The 16,926-nt window shown below is 33.0% G+C and overlaps 1 protein-coding gene across 1 annotated transcript; it reads right to left on the bottom strand.

Annotated features, from left to right (window-relative positions):
- Positions 1–543: 543 nt before the first annotated feature.
- On the bottom strand, positions 544–8,575 carry LOC132753667 (intraflagellar transport protein 172 homolog; the record flags this gene model as incomplete). Its single annotated transcript, XM_060744160.1, is given in 11 exon segments — positions 544–597; positions 866–894; positions 897–1,122; positions 3,353–3,476; positions 3,868–4,082; positions 4,556–4,643; positions 5,166–5,245; positions 5,750–5,855; positions 6,078–6,190; positions 6,941–7,084; positions 8,422–8,575. Coding segments are annotated over 11 exon segments (1,224 nt in total), but the record flags the coding sequence as incomplete, so codon positions are not given.
- Positions 8,576–16,926: the final 8,351 nt, after the last annotated feature.

Below are 16,926 nucleotides of genomic sequence, written 5' to 3'. Positions count from 1 at the left end.
TTTTCATTTTCCGTATTTTCACTGTAAAAATTTATTTTTCACTGTAAAAATTTATTTTTCACTGCAGTGAAACATATTTTCCGTATTTTCACTGGTGTCTTTGCCGGACTACTTTCTTTTAAATTCTGCAAGTACACAAAATTTAAGGGAAAGTCTTTCAAATTTTAATGTCAAAAAAGAGAAATATATATAATAAACAGAAAATTCAAGTATTTTCTACAAAAACAGAATTTATTTTCATCTTGTGGTATGAAAATTATCATATTTCACTCATGGCTACCGCCACTCATGAAATATTTATTTTCATACCACTCTATGAAAATAAATCGTGTATTTATAGAAAAAACTTGAATATCCTCTATATATCTCAGAAAACACTAAAACATAATATAGCTAAAATTTAAAACAGTCACAAATACACAACAGTTAACTATGTCATATTGTTAATCAAACCTGCATGATACATTTCATTCCAGGTTTTACCTGGACAACAGTAAAAGTACAAATTAATGACTAAAACTAAAATATTTGAATTCTACTTACACTTTCATTGTCAAAGTAGTATTTTTCATTTCCACCAGAACCTTGCCATGGTACCTGTCAAATAAGGAAATGTATGTTAACTGATAATAAATCTTTAAAATCAGTCTCTATCAAATAATAATATATTTGATTTTTATAGATAAAGTTTTATAGATTTTTTTTTTACATAAGTCTTTAACAAAACTTCTGAACATAACATAATTTTATGAACGCGTTTACAAATGCATGTCTTTGAAATGTTACACAGTAAGATTTTAATGAAAAGTATAAAGAATCTTTTTACAAAGCCGATGCTCTTACTATTTCTCAAACATTTCCTTACCTCACTAAGTTTATTTGACTGCAGATCACAAGTAGCAGTGTATTAGAGGTATGTGAGACGAGGTAACGATCTTTACCCATAATCCTCACTTCATCAATCTCGTAACCGTAGTGAGATTTGAGAACGACCCGTGTATTATTGGACATGTTCTTCACGATAACTTGGTTAGGACCAACGTGTGTCATCTCGAACTTGTTCTTGTAGATTGTTCTCTTGAGACAGCAATCAAATAACTCAACCCCACCACATAGAGTACCCTAAATAATAAATAAAACAATAAACTATCATAAATGCCAAAATTAATAAATATGCTTTCACTTAAAAATTTAGAAGAAAAGAAAAATTAAAACAAGAGGGCCATGATGGCCCTGAGGTCGCTCACCTGTATATAGGCCCCCGGAGCGGGGCCAGTTTTAACCCCGGGGCTTTTATTTGAACAAACATGGAAGACACCCATTAGAAGATATTTCATGATGTTAAGTTTTTACTACACACATATAATGAAAAACAATGAAATCCCCCCCCCCCCCCCTCCCCGGCAGGGCCAATTTTAACCCAAGGGCTTTTATTTGAACAAACTTGTAGACACCCAAAAGAAGATGTTTCATGCTAAACATCTAAGCTCTAGCTCATTGGGTTTTTTAAAAGAAGATTTTTTAAGTTTTTACTATACACATAATATAGTTAATACAATGACACCCCCGGGAGCGGGGCCAGTTTTGACTCCAGGGCTTTTATTTGAACAAACTTGGTAGACACCCAAAAGAAGATGTTTCATGCTTAATATCTAAACTCTAGCTATTTGGGTTTTTTCAAAGAAGATTTTTAAGTTTTTGCTATACACATATAAGGAAAATCAATGACCCCCGGGGCGGGGCCAATTTTGACCCCAGGGCTTTTATTTGAACAAACTTTGTAGACACTCACTAGAAGATGTTTCATGCTTAATATCTTAACTCTAGCTATTTGGGCTTTTTCAAAGAAGATTTTTTAAGTTTTTGCTATACACATATAAGGAAAAACAATGACCCCCCGGGGTGGGGCCAATTTTGACCCCAGGGCTTTTATTTGAACAAACTTGGTAGACACCCATTAGAAGATGTTTCATGCTAAATATCTTAGCTCTAGCTCTTTGAGTTCTTTAAAAGAAGATTTTTTAAGTTTTTACTATATGCATATAGGGAAATCAATGACCCCCTGGGGCGGGGCCAATTTTGACCCCAGGGCTTTTATTTGAACAAACTTGGTAGACACTCACTAGAAGATGTTTCATGCTAAATATCTTAGCTCTAGCTCTTTGAGTTCTTTAAAAGAAAGTTTTTTAAGTTTTTACTATATGCATATAGGGAAAATCAATGACCCCCTGGGGCGGGGCCAATTTTGACCCCAGGGCTTTAATTTGAACAAACTTGGTAGACACCCATTAGAAGATGTTTCATGCTAAATATCTTAGCTCAAGCTCTTTGAGTTCTTTAAAAGAAGATTTTTAAAGTTTTTACTATATGCTAGAGGGAAAATCAATAACCCCCTGGGGCGGGGCCAATTTTGACCCAAGGGCTTTTATTTGAACAAACTTGGTAGACACTCATTAGAAGATGTTTCATGCTAAATATCTTAGCTCTAGCTCTTTGAGTTCTTTAAAAGAAGATTTTTTAAAGTTTTTACTATATGCATATAGGGAGAATCAATGACCCCCTGGGGCGGGGCCAATTTTGACCCCAGGGCTTTTATTTGAACAAACTTGGTAAACACTCACTAGAAGATGTTTCATGCCAAATATCTAAGCTCTAGCTCTTTGGGTTTTTTAAAAGAAGATATCTTAAGCTTTTTCTTTCGGTTGCTATGGCAACCAGAGTTCTGCATGGAATTAAATTCTTTGAACAATTTTTAAAGGTGACTACCAAAGGAACATTCCTGTGAAGTTTGGATGAAATTGGCTTAGTGGTTTATGAGGAGATGTCATTTAAAGTAAAAGTTTACGGACGGACGGCCGGACGGACGGACGCCGGACGAAAAGCGATCACAAAAGCTCACCCTGTCACTTTGTGACAGGTGAGCTAAAAATAAAGTACAGGAACATGATGTACTTAATTTCACATATCTCAGGGTTTTTTTCTCAGGATTTTGGGAACATGACCCATACCCATGACATTGGGAATTTCAGCAATGTTTTGTTAACAATTGGGGAAAAATGCATGCCTGAAAATTTGCAGTGATTAAATAGAATGCAAAGGCACTATGATCACAGTGCAGAAGCCCTTATTTTCAAAGATTTTTTATTCAATATTTTCATTTTGTTACTTTCAATAAGGAATTTTTTCCTGTGGATTGGGAAAAAAATACACTATTTTCAATTGGGAATATGACCGAATATCGACAATAAAATAAGCCAAAAAAAATCCCTGTATTTAAATTACAATGGATTAGAGCAATAACATTCCAGAAGGAAATTTATTTGAAAATATCATAGAAACTTGATGTACTTACTGCAGTGACTCTAGCTCCATCTTTTTTCCAGGCCAGTGCTGTAATTGTGTACAAGTTTCTGATATCCTTACACTTTGGTTCATCCCACATCTGACGCCTTGGACTCCAGTTTAGAACTCGCAATCTTGAAATAAATTTTAACATTTATGTAAACATTTTTGCATTCTGAACATAATGGCTTATAAAGAAAATCTGGCAGAAATTCTAATGTCATAAACTTATATTCCCAAATTTCTAATAAAATATGTGTTACTAATCACAAGTATTGAGAGAAAATGAGAAAATTAATATTTGTCCATAAAAATATTACTCAGTCTTCAAATTCTTTTATAAATCCACAATAAAATATTTACAACCAACAGTGTATTCTTTTGTTAAACTTTTTAAGAACAACATTTAAATCAGACCATTATAAGATTTATATTCATATTAAAAGTCATTTGAATCATATTGGAGTAATGAATGATAAGGTGTTGAAAGAGAAACATAATGGACGATATATAACTTTTACTAACCTGTCGTAACTGCCTACAACAATAGACTGTCCACTAGGGCTACAAACAGCTACAGTAAATTCATGTTCATCATCATCTCTACTGTAATCAAAATGTTGAAAGCTTCGTCCTTCACGTCCATAGGCAATAATACGTTTATCACATCCAGCTGCTACTATTGCATTCTGGGAGTAGGCGAGAGCGTATGGTGGGCAGGGATGAGTACTGATTTTACCCTACAATATATATAGTCAAGTTTTTCTACTGTTTATAACATATCATTCGAAATAAAAGCAATAAAATATTATTTTCATGCATGTAAAAAGTTGATATAAATGAATAGTTGATACAGACAAACTGGTCAATAGAGAGTGGTTTTCAAACAGAAAAAGAAGTTAACAAGTGAACTGCCAAAAAAAAAAAATTTTCATTAAAAATTGATCGCATGGGCAACTTAAAATCCAAACTTACATTCCTATATGAAAGGTTTTATGTAATTGCAAAATCAAAACTCAATTAATGCATAAATGGCTCTATTCTATATTGACAATCAAAGTAATAAAAGGTAATAAAAGCAGCACTTAGTAATGCTTATCATTAATCAAACACTTCTTCAACATAACAACATTAGAACATAAGAAATGTACAAATATGACCAAGTGCACACTGTTTTCTCTGTTATTTGTTACCATAGAAACAAATATAATACCTGTTGATCCCCAGTTCCCTCATCATCAAAGAAGAATCTAACAATAGAACCATCAGCATGGCCTGATAGAAATCCTTTCCCTGTTGGACTGTAATGAAAAATAAATTAATACAATATTTTCTCAACATATTGTTTATTTTATCAATAAAACACTTATTACATTACTAACATTAGATTTAGTAAAATAAGCATGATTTTCACTACAAGAACATTTTTGTACAACTTTGTTTTACATACATGCATCTATCTTGTCAAAAAAGTAAATTGCATAAGTGGCATAAGAGTAATCCGGACAAACTTTTAAAAAAATCATTAAAGGGCAATAACTTTGACAAAAAATTATTGAACCTGAAAATGTTGACGATATACACAACTAGATTAGGTACTGATCATTCATGTAATGTTTGGATGGATTTGCATCAGTAGTTTTTGCGGGGTAGTCTGGACAAATTTTGTGACAGTCGGACAAAAGGATGACAGAGAAGTGATCCCTGTATGTCACCACTACTCTGTATAGGTGACACAAAAATGGTCAAGCAAGATGAAGCATGTTACATTTAACCAATAAAGAAATACCCTAAATTCAATTAAATTATAAATAGTAACTTACTTGGCAGCCAGTGAAACAACATAGGAATCTGTTCCATATATTGTTGAAGACTTGTTTGTCTTGACATTAGCAGCTCGTACCTGACAATACAAAATAAAATGTATATAAACAAGGAAAATATTCTTGTTACCTTAAATATATCAATATAAACCAGAATACAAAGAAGGCTGGTAGATAATTAATTTTTGTACAGAAACTTAATGCTGAAGTCATATGTATAATATAAACATGACCTTCATAGGTTTTAACGAAAGTTCAATGATATGAAAGATAAACAACTTTTGTCACTTTGTCATCACTCCTGCTACCCAACCACATTCCCAAATATCAAACCTATCCCAAATATCAAACCCTTCCCAAATATCAAATATTATTCAAGCAGAGTGATACATCATGCAAAAGTTCAACTGTCCTTATTACATGTACTTTTTAAAAGCTAGAAGACATATAAACAAGGAGTCAGATTCCTGACCTTTGTGCAACATGTATACTAATATATGCTGTGTATGATTTTTTAATGTTCCTAAACTTATATGTACTGGTTGGTAATATAATGTATGATGAAATTCAAACTTTAAACAAACCTTTCCGTCTGCAAGTCCAAACACTATTGGTTGATCTGGTGGCCAGATAAGACAAGTTACAGCACTCTGCTGGATAAACTTGTTACATATCACCTTTTTCTCTCCCCTGAAGAACACAAATTAAATATTACTACTAAAAGAACAAATGAATGTGAAGTTTTATTTAATATAACACTGCAATTTACCGTATATAATTAAACTATAATTATTTAAGGGACCAAAGGAACTGAAATCAATTAATTTTGTTGAAATGGAGTGGGACTGGTGTATTGTTATGATTTTTAAATACACAAATTAAATAACATTTACTGATTCTTTAACAACCTACCAGTCTTCCCCTATCTTGTAAACATATACAATATTATCTGTCTGTCCTATAGCAAGTTTAGTAGAGCAACCAGAAAATGCTATTCCTTTCACTGTGTAGCTTCTCTTTCCATACTAGAAATATCACAACAATATCAAAAAGTGCTTATTTTAACACTTAAGTTTCAATCAAATTAGGTCTACATTTTGAATGAATATTTTGTAATTACTGTACAATGTGCATGAGACATCTTTAGAAACTGTTGTACCAACTTTGATTTTGACTTGCTAATACACAATGTATTAATCATCTAAAAGTATTTATTGCAGCTTCATTCCATCTAGAGTCAAATGATGTTAAACATTATGCAAGTTAGTATTTAGACTATGAAACTAAAAAATCTTAATTAAAAAGATTTGATGAATCAGTACTGTATCTTTCCTCACATTTCTTGCTAAATTTTGACTTAAACACAATTCTAACTTCAAAAGTTTATCAATCATTTCATTTTTTTTAAACATTAATATAAAGTTTAATAAACTTATAAACCCACCATTTTATTCCATTTATCAATTATATTTAACTTTACAGATACACATAACAGTAGACTAGCAACATACTATATTAATATATATATATTTATAATTATATGAACATGCTTATTTATTTTTATATGTTTTACTATATTATAATATCTTAAATTTTTGAGTACATGCAGTCAATGAATTTAAGATTTTGAATTTACTAGCCTGAATTCCAGTTTTGAATTTATTCTACTAAATATTACTAAATTTTCTTAAAATTTTCACTGGCCCGAACTAATTTTCACTGGCCATGGACCACCGGGCCAGTGCTAAATTTGATGACTGTACATGTGACCCTACCTTCGCATCAGCTGGTTTAAGAGAAAATTTATCTCTTTTTTCACCTTGTTCATCAAACAGCAGAATTACTCTATCAGAAGTACAGACAGCAAACTTCATATTGTTTGCTGACCATGCCATGGCACAAATCTTTGCTGCCCCATCCTATAACAAAACATAAGCAATATACAGTTTGTGATTTTTCACCTTACATAATAGATGCCTATAAAAGGTCTCTTCCCAATGGAAATTATCCTTAAAATCATGCAGTTCTCCCAAAAAATCTAAACTTACACCAGCTTCTTTACTTCCCAAATTAGCAATTTCTTCACAAAATCAAGAGGCTATTTTAAGGCCTCTTCCCAATTAAGTGAGAAAATCCACTGACAGTCTTAAAACAGGGCATTTTCACCCTTTCACCATGAGCCAAAAGTAAGGCCTCATTCCAAATCCAATATAGCCAAAAAAATTAAACTCTTTCAACTTCTTTAAAATACAAATGTATAAAGTACAACACTATGAACTTTTTAGTAATAATCTAATATGAGGTTACTAAATAAATTATTGTGTACAACTCTGAATTCTACTAAATGAATACACAGCTGTTAAATCTATATTGCACGAGGATGAGGCACAATCTAAGTCTGATATAGGTTTTGCAGTTGTGTACTCGTCCAATAGATTAAGTATTGTTTTATTAAAGCTGTACCATTATTAACAAGACAAATGACACAAATGCCTGTGGTCAGGAGATGCGAAGTTGAAAAATAGTTAAGGTAGATACACAAGTGAGGCTTTTTTTCTTCTTTCTTTTTGGGAAAACACAAGAAGGCAAAAATTTTGGGAAATCTGTGTCATTAAAATTTTCATTTTGGGATAAAAAGTTAACATGAAATTTTACAAAGTTGGGAAAATAATTGCCAGCATTCAAGATGTTTAAATTCTTTAAATAAAGCTTAATAAATCTTATTTGTACTGTTCAGCTTCTGGATAGCTATTATCTGACATCAAATACAAAAATCGGTCCTTTTTACAAATCGCTGACCTCAGATTGGGAAAAAAGAACAAAATTTAGATTGAAAATGGGGTCTATATTTGGTCCCTCCAAGTGTTCAAAACCAAGACAACAACAATTACATATGTAAAATGAATTACCATGTTAAATAGCAGGTTTTGACACACTAAGTATTTAAGAATGCCCTTTAGATCTTTAATATTTATTTAGAGTGAATCTCTTAAAATTGGTAAAATTGCCATTTCTGGCATTCTGCTCATGTCAAATAAAACTTATATATTCTTATAAAATGACACTGACTAGCAACTGTTATGAGTGTGTCAAAGAATGAAATGAGTTTAGAGATAGTTTAACAATGTTTAATACCCATACTGTAACTGAAATCTCAGGAATTCCCTGAATTCATGTCAGGTTCTGTAACACAATTTAACATATTAATCTTATTAAATTTGGTCGGTAAATTACAAGAAGTAATTGTTAATCTTACCTGTGGGGGCAGCATAGTACGCATATGTTTGAGTTGCATACTCATTTTGCACGGTTTATGTGCAAATCCACCTAAATTTCAGACTTTCTGCTATTCACTTTTTGGAATGTTTAGGATATCTCCGTTACAGTTAGATTCGAATTTAAAGTTTATACTTTTTCCCCGCATAAATATAAAAAAAAATAAAATATCATTTAAAGTAATATATTTTTAAATAAAATTATGAAGAAAAAATAGCTTGTTTTTATTTTTTTTTGGTAAAATAATAATTCGAATATTCTGATGTTATTGTTGCTAAGTGATTGTTTACTCGTCGCACCTGTTCCTAAACGAAAGTGAAAGTAGAAAAATCTGTTCAAATAGTATCGGAGAGCTTCATTGTCTTTTTCTTACAATCATTAAAACACTAAAAGTCATTCTACTTTGTTGTTTTTTTTTCATCCAAACTATGAAATAACGTTTAGATGATTGTCAATACCTGCATGTATTATAATTTATAGAAAGGGACTACGAGGAAGCGAAGCTTTTGATGATTTTATTATATTGTATCAACAAACTGGAGCATATATATTTAAATCATCAAAATAATTAACTGAAAGCATGAAACATTTGCCTTAAAACATAATAAAATAAAATTATTTTATGTGGATCAGGATTAGACTACATATTATATACTAATATCGATAATTCTATTTCTATTAGCGTTTTAGAATGGCAATAAACATGTATATTTATTTTATTTTTATATACTCTCGCCTTTCTGTGTTTGTTCTGGGGTCACTCAGCCTAAAAAGCTCAGCTTAGCATCCTTGATGATGTTCCGGCCTGAATACTACATGAAATATTTTTCGTGTAGTTTGTAACAATTTCTAAGCTCTATTAGACAAGTTGTTTCTGACAAATTTTATGATAGAATTGTAACTTTAGAGGTGTTGTTTAAAGAAATTATGGATAATTAGGCACGACTGATTATAAATAATAACAAGAGCCCAGTTTGAACCCGGTGATGCTCCCCGAATAGGTTTTTGACACAAGAAAGTACACCTCTTGTAGTTTCAGAGTTATGTCCCTGGACAAAGTGCAATAATTCCAGAATAAGGCAAGGCAGAGTAACTGTTCTTTGCACTGGACTTCTATTTAATGAGATCTATCTACCTACAAAGTTTCTTGTTGATACCCGTAATTGTTTCCGAGTTATGTCCCTGAAAAAGTGTAAAATGTAAAAATGAACAAAGAACAATAACTCAAAAATGCAAGGCAGAGTTACGTTCCTTGTGCACTGCTCATCTACCTATTGAGATCTATCTACCTACAAAGTTTCATGTTGAATTCACTAATAATTATAGAGTTATATCTCGGACAAGATTTATCTAAAAGGGGAGATAATTCAATTAAATGGCTAACCAGTGTTCTGGTTCTTTTGCACTGCACTTCTACCCATTGAGAATTATGGACCTACAAAGTTTTATGTTGATATCTCTGATAATGTTAGAGTAATATCACGGACAAAGTTCAGAGTGTAAAAATAATTAAAGGGCAATAACTCCAAAATTTGGCAAAGCAGAGTTACAGTTCTTATGCACTGCATATCTTCTCATTGAGATTTATCTACCTACAAAGTTTTATGTTGATATCTCTTATAATTATAGAGTTACATCTAGGACATGGTTTTTCTAAAAGGGGAGATAATAAAAAAACTGGGCAAAATAGAGTTATGGTTCTTTGACACTGTACTCCGCCTCGATGTCCTTTACCACTGTGTGAAGGTTAAACAAATTATCTCCAAGGGTTTTCAAGTTATGCTCTGGACAAGACAACGGATGGACAGAAGGACAGACAGACGGATAAGGCGTCAACTACATGCTTGTATACATATGTCCAGACCATAAAAATTACAATGGGTAATAATTACAAAACCATACAAAAAAATAAAGGTTTTTGGTTTCAGCTAACCTCATTAATTTGGGCATGAACGGTTTGACCCATTTTACAAACTTTTTTTCAAACTGTCAAACCGTTGGAAAAAGATATCGCCCGTCCAATATTATCTCGATGTGTCTTTGACAAGTCTAATTAGTTGGACTAGGTTACTGCATTTCCTATATATGATCTATCCATCAGTGATAATTAAATTGAGACCTCCAATGCATTTTTAGTTATGCTGCAATACAAAATTATGAAAAATTACAAAGGGCAATAACTTCAAAATTTTACCATAAAGAGTTATGATCCTTGGCCACCGAACATCTCCATGTTGAGATCTATCCATTTATAAAGTTCCAAATTGATATTTTAATTACTCTTTGAGCTATGTCCCAGACTAAAGTTATGTATAAAAGTTTTCAAAGAGAAATTACAGAACAGTTATGCAAGAGATTTATGGTTCTTGAATACTTCACTTCTCCTCCATATGTAACAACATATGAAGTTTAAGGTTTATGACTGAAAAAGCAGCTTTATTTTAATATTACAATTAAACCGAGATGAATTGGCCAGCATCAAATGGTTTAGAATTATTCACTCTGTCAATAGATTTAATTAAATAAACAAGAGGGCCAAGATGGCCCTAGATTGCTCACCTGACCCGTCAAACTCATCCGAACAATTACCTAGACAAGCGTTATCACCAAGTTTCATGACAGGTGTGTCAAAAATGTGACCACTAGTGTTAACAAGGATTATCCATAGTTGAGCAGTGTGACCTAGTTTTTGACCCCAGGTGACCCATATTCGAGCTTGACATTCAAGCAATTACCTAGACAAGCATCCTGACCAAGTTTGAATTTAATTGAGTCAAAAATGTGACACTAGAGTGTTCACAAGGTTTTTCTATTTTTAGCTCCTGTGACCTAGTTTTCCATCCGAGATAAATCATGTTCAAACTTATCCAAGCATCGACTAGACAAGCATTCTGACAAAGTTTGATGATGATTGGGTCAAAAATGTGACCACTAGACTGTTTGCAAGGTTTTTCTATTTTTAGCTCCTGTGACCTAGTTTTCCACCCGAGATGACCCATGTTCAAACTCATCCAAACAATTGACTAAACAAGCATCCTGACAAGGTTTCTTAATAATTGGGTCAAAAATGTGACCACTAGAGTGTTCACAAGGTTTTTCTATTTATAGCTCCTGTGACCTAGTTTTTCATCGGAGATAAACCATGTGCAATCTCATCAAAGCAATTATCTAAACAAGCATCCTGACAAAGTTTGATCATGATTAGGTAAAAAATGTGACCACTAGAGTGTTCAAAAGGTTTTTCTATTTTTAGCTCCTGTGACCAAATTTTTCATATTCAAATTCATCTGAGCAATTGACTAGACAAGCATCCACACTAAGTTTGATGATGATTGGGTAAAAAATGTGACCACTAGAGTGTTCACAAGGTTTTTCTATTTATAGCTCCTGTGACCTAGTTTTTCATCAGAGATGACCCATATTCGAACTCATCTGCGCAATTATCTAAACAAGCATCCTGACAAAGTTTGATGATGATTGGGTAAAAAATGTGACCACTAGAGTGTTCACAAGGTTTTTCTATTTTTAGCTCCTGTGACCTAGTTTTTCATCAGAGATGACCCATGTCCGAACTCATCTAAGCAATTGACTAGACAAGCATTCTGACCAAGTTTGATGAGGATTGGTTAAAAAAAGTGACCACTAGAGTGTTCAGAAGGTTTTTCTATTTAGCTCCTGTGACCTAGATTTTCATCAAAGATGACCCATGTTCGAACTCATCCAAGCAATAATCTAAACAAGCATTCTGACAAAGGTTGATGATGATTGGGTCAAAAATGTGACCACTAGAGTGTTCACAAGGTTTTTCTATTTTTAGCTCCTTTGACCTAGTTTTCCATCCGAAATGACCCAGTTTCGAAATCATCCGAGCAATTGACTAAACAAGCATCCTGACAAAGTTTGATGATGATAGAGTCATAAGTGTGACCACTAGTGTGTTCACAAGCAATTGTGGACGTACGACGGACATTCACCGATCCTAATAGCTCACCCTGAGCAAGCTCAGGTGAGCTAAAAAAGAAGGAAATGATATAAATTGTCAGTTTGAAACAATACATGTATTAATCTGTCAGTTTAAGGGGAAATTTTGACTCGTGCAGAAAGATCAAAGAAAATACCTATGAACCCCAAATAATGTGGAAAGACAAACAGTCCGACAGACAACAAGTCTATGTTACTGGGGATCTAACATCACCATGTAGACACTGAATTCATCTCTTTTAGCATTTTTTAAAAATAATCTTCTTTACAACTTTATCACTTCAACTTGTCCAGTTTCTTACACAAACATTGCAAATTTATGCTATTTAGGAGGACATATGGTTACTAAGTCTTTATGTTGTCCATAAAAAACATTACAGATTCTGACTGGGGATTGAATCAATATTACTAGATCCAAAAATATTATTTATATAATTAATTCAACATCAAGGCTGTTGAAAATGCTTAATAAATTCATGCCTAAAAATCGACTGGGATTTTTTTTTCTTGATTGGGTTTCATGTGTCACCAACACTATGTAGGTTATATAGTTACTTTCTAGTTATTACTGGTGGAGGAAGACCTTAAGTGCCCCTCTGTGCATTATTTCAGGCACAGACCGGCACCCAAGTAGAACCATCTACATTCCTTAAGCTAGGTGGATAGCTTCCTCACATGAAAGAATCCAAAGTCTCTGGTGGGATACCAATCCACAGCGCTAAGGGGCAAGCGGTTTTAAGTCAAACTTGACCACCTGTTAGATTTCTAATATCTATTCATTCCATTACCAAGCTTTTTTGCTTTGAAAAGAATTTTTGAGTAACCATGACACGGTTCAATGCAAGGAAAATCATGGTTAAGTTTCAACATTGGCCTCTTATTATTACAGAAGCTAGAAAATAAAACACAATTTGTTTCAATCTGTTTAATAATACAAGATTCTTTACTTTACCATACTAGATACAGCATAAATAATATATGCAATTAGAAGTATACAATTATTTCTACACAAAAGAAAGAAAAGCCTTTCCTTTCATTAATTACAATATAAAATAAAGTCATTAACAAAATGTTATAAAATAATTATAATAACAAATTACAAAATTTGTTGATTTTCCAACTCATGCAATGGTATGAAGATGAAATCTTTTTGCGATATTTGTTTTGAGTTCATTTAAAAAAGAGTCCATAATTCTGTCAAAATTCAGTTTTAGTGCTGAAAATGGGAGAATTTTTTTCCCTAAATGCTCCCACTCAGACCCTCAAACAAAATTTACAACGTTTTCAGGCTTAAACCAGACAGTAAAACTTTAAATATTTTTTACGATATTTTATCAAGTACTGAAGCCAATCTTTGGGTGTGCTACATTATTTTTTGATATTCTAATGATTTCTCCGAGTAAAAACATGTGTTATCTTCAAGTCAATGGGATAACAATCCATTTGGAAGCATTTTGCAAGCGTGAAATGATGCAACATCCTACCATTGACTAGGGTGTAATGCCTTTTCTACACTTAAATCACATGAAAGACAGATATAGAATTGAAACAAGATTGCATTTGAGAAAAATGCTATGCCACCGCATTAATACAACACTAAATAGTAGTGCAGGAACAGATTTTTTTGTTTCTATACAATTTTGTAGATTGTCATAATGCATAGATCCCTGACCTATCTAATTCTTATCAGATAAGTGGTTAAATCTGTTGTTAACTCAATAAAAGATCAGAGTAGGAATATATCAATGCACTCGAGTCTAGTGAATCTGGTGGTGAAGGTCATATTTCACACAGCCTAAATTTCATGACTACATCAAAGGACAACACAGTAAGACACTTTGTCAAAATCTAGGTCAGCTGATATCAAAGTTCACTTTACATCTTAATCTGTGCACATGGTTCAAATTTCATAGCTGTACATCAAAGGACAAGAAAGTAGGTCACATCATCAAAATCTAGGTCACCTGATATCATAATTCAATTTTACAACTAAAATTGTGCACATGGTCAAAATTTCATTGCTGTACATCAAAGGACAAGAAAATAGGTCACTGTCCCCTTGGGCAAGGCAAAATTTTGGACCCAAGGGTTTAATTCAAAACAATCTTGATACAGGTCCACCAAACAACATTTCAAGTCAAATATCTAAGCTGTAGCTTTCTCCCATTCAGAAAACATTTGTTTTATTTTCTGTTTTATTATGTGTCAGGGCCAATTTTAACACCATGGAAAAAATTTGAACAACTTTGGTAGAGGACCTATAGATGATATATATAATATAGCAAACATCAAAGCTCTATGCCTTGTACCTTCAGACAAAAATATTTTTTATTTTATTACTATATGTACATAATGAAAATTAATGACCCCCGGGGCGGAACCAATTTTATCCCAGGGCTATAATTTGAACAATCTTGGTAAAGGTTCACTTCGTAAAGTCTCATGCCATATATTTAACCTCTTGCCTTTGTCAATTCAGAGAAGAGGATTTTTCAATTCAGAGAAGAGGATTTTTCAAGTTTTTACTTTATACATATAAGGAAAACTATCGCCTCTGGGGCAGTGCAATTTTAACACTAGGGGCAAAATTAAAACAACTTTAGTAGAGGACCAATAGATAATATTATATACCAAATATCAAAGCTCTAAGCCTTGTACCTTAAGACAAGAAGATTGTTTAATTTTTTACTATATGTACATACTGAAAATCAATGACCCCTGGGGATGGGGCCAATTTTAACCCCAGGACTATAATTTGTACAATCCTGCTAGAGGTTCACTACATAATGTTTCATGCAAAATATCTTAACTCTAGCCTTTGTAAATTTAGAGAAGATGATTTTTTTAAGTTTTTACATATAAGGAAAACCTATGGCCCCTGGGGCGGGGCTAATTTTGACACTAAAGGCAAACTTTGAGCAACTTTGGTAGAGTACCTATAGATGATATCATTTAACAAAAAATATTAAAGCTCTAACCCTTGTACCTTCAGCATTTGTAAATTGCTAGAAGAAATTGTTTTAAAGTTTTTACTATATTCATTTAAGGAAAACCAATGAACCCCGGGGCGGGGCTGATTTTGATCCAAGGGCTATAATTTGAACAATCTGGGTAGAGGTCTACCAGACAATGCCTTATGCAAAATATCTAAGCTCTAGGCCTTTTGGGTCTTTACAAGAAGGTATTTTAAGTTTTTACTATATGTACATATAGTGAAAATCAAGACCCCCGGGGCGGGGCCGATTTTGACCCGAGGGCTATAATTTGAACAATCTTGGTAAGGGTCTACCAGACAATGCCTTTTGCAAAATATCTAAGCTCTAGGCCTTTTGGGTCTTTACAAGAAGGTATTTTAAGTTTTTACTCTATGTACATAAATCAATGACCCCCGGGGCGGGGCAGATTTTGACCCCAGGGCTATAATTTGAACAATCTTGGTAGAGGTCTACCAGACAATGCCTTATGCAAAATATCTTAGCTCTAGGCCTTTTGGGTCTTTACAAGAAGATTTTTTAAATTTATTCTTATAATTCCTTTTGGTTGCCATGGCAACCAGATTTCTGCATGGAATGAAATTCTTTGAATAACTTTGGAAGCCCTTCACCCAAGGATCAATCCTGCCAAGTTTGGTTGAAATTGGACTAGTGGTTTTTCACAAGAAGATTTTTTAAGTTCACTATATAATCTATATAACACACAAACAAACAAACACACACACACACACACACACACACAGGTGAATCGCTATATGCCACCGCATCGCAGATGCTGCGGTGGCATAAAAATCAGATATCTAGTTCAATAATTTATTGGAATTGATTTTAAGTTAAAACAATGAGCACCTAAGACAGGATGTAAACAGTGGGCAAAATCTTTAACCAAATGATTTATAGTACAAAAATTACTTTTAATACACTTGTTTTTAATATATGTAGTAACAAAACTGCCTATGATTTGAACTGATTATGAGTGTCACGTGACCTATCATGAGTTTGCGGCCCGGGGCCGAGAACTAGTTATCAGCCCACAGAACATGTGCACATGCACAAACTGAAACAATGACGTCACATTTAACGTCATCAAACAGTTAACTGTAAAAGTGAAAGTAGGTTGTCAGCACGAACCGCTTTATTTTTATTATGAGAACTTAAGCGTATTTAGTACAAACACATTTTTGTTACTATTGAAATTTGAAGAAATAATAAGACAAATTCATTCCGAAAAAAATGAAAATTAAACTTGCTTCTTGATTCTACTGCTTTGAACACACAAACAGAAAACATCTCTGTACAGAACAGTAGAAGAGTAGACAAAAATTTCAACGAAAGAACTTCAAAGTCTTTTTGTTATGATTATGTTTTTGTTATCTTTTTGTTGATTTTTTTTTAAATGCTACTATTAGATCTACCAAGTGTATTAAAAACATTAATACACGTCAGCGTAGGGCCGGAAGGTGATAATCGGCCCTGAATGAATAATGGACCTCGGGCTAAAGCCCTCGGCT

The sequence above is a fragment of the Ruditapes philippinarum genome, unplaced genomic scaffold (assembly GCF_026571515.1).
Source record: "Ruditapes philippinarum isolate M1 unplaced genomic scaffold, ASM2657151v2 ctg11481_1_1_1_1, whole genome shotgun sequence".
NCBI classification, from domain to species: domain Eukaryota; kingdom Metazoa; phylum Mollusca; class Bivalvia; order Venerida; family Veneridae; genus Ruditapes; species Ruditapes philippinarum.
The sequence above is the reverse complement of the archived record's forward strand: the minus strand, read 5'-3'. Positions and strand labels throughout refer to the sequence as shown.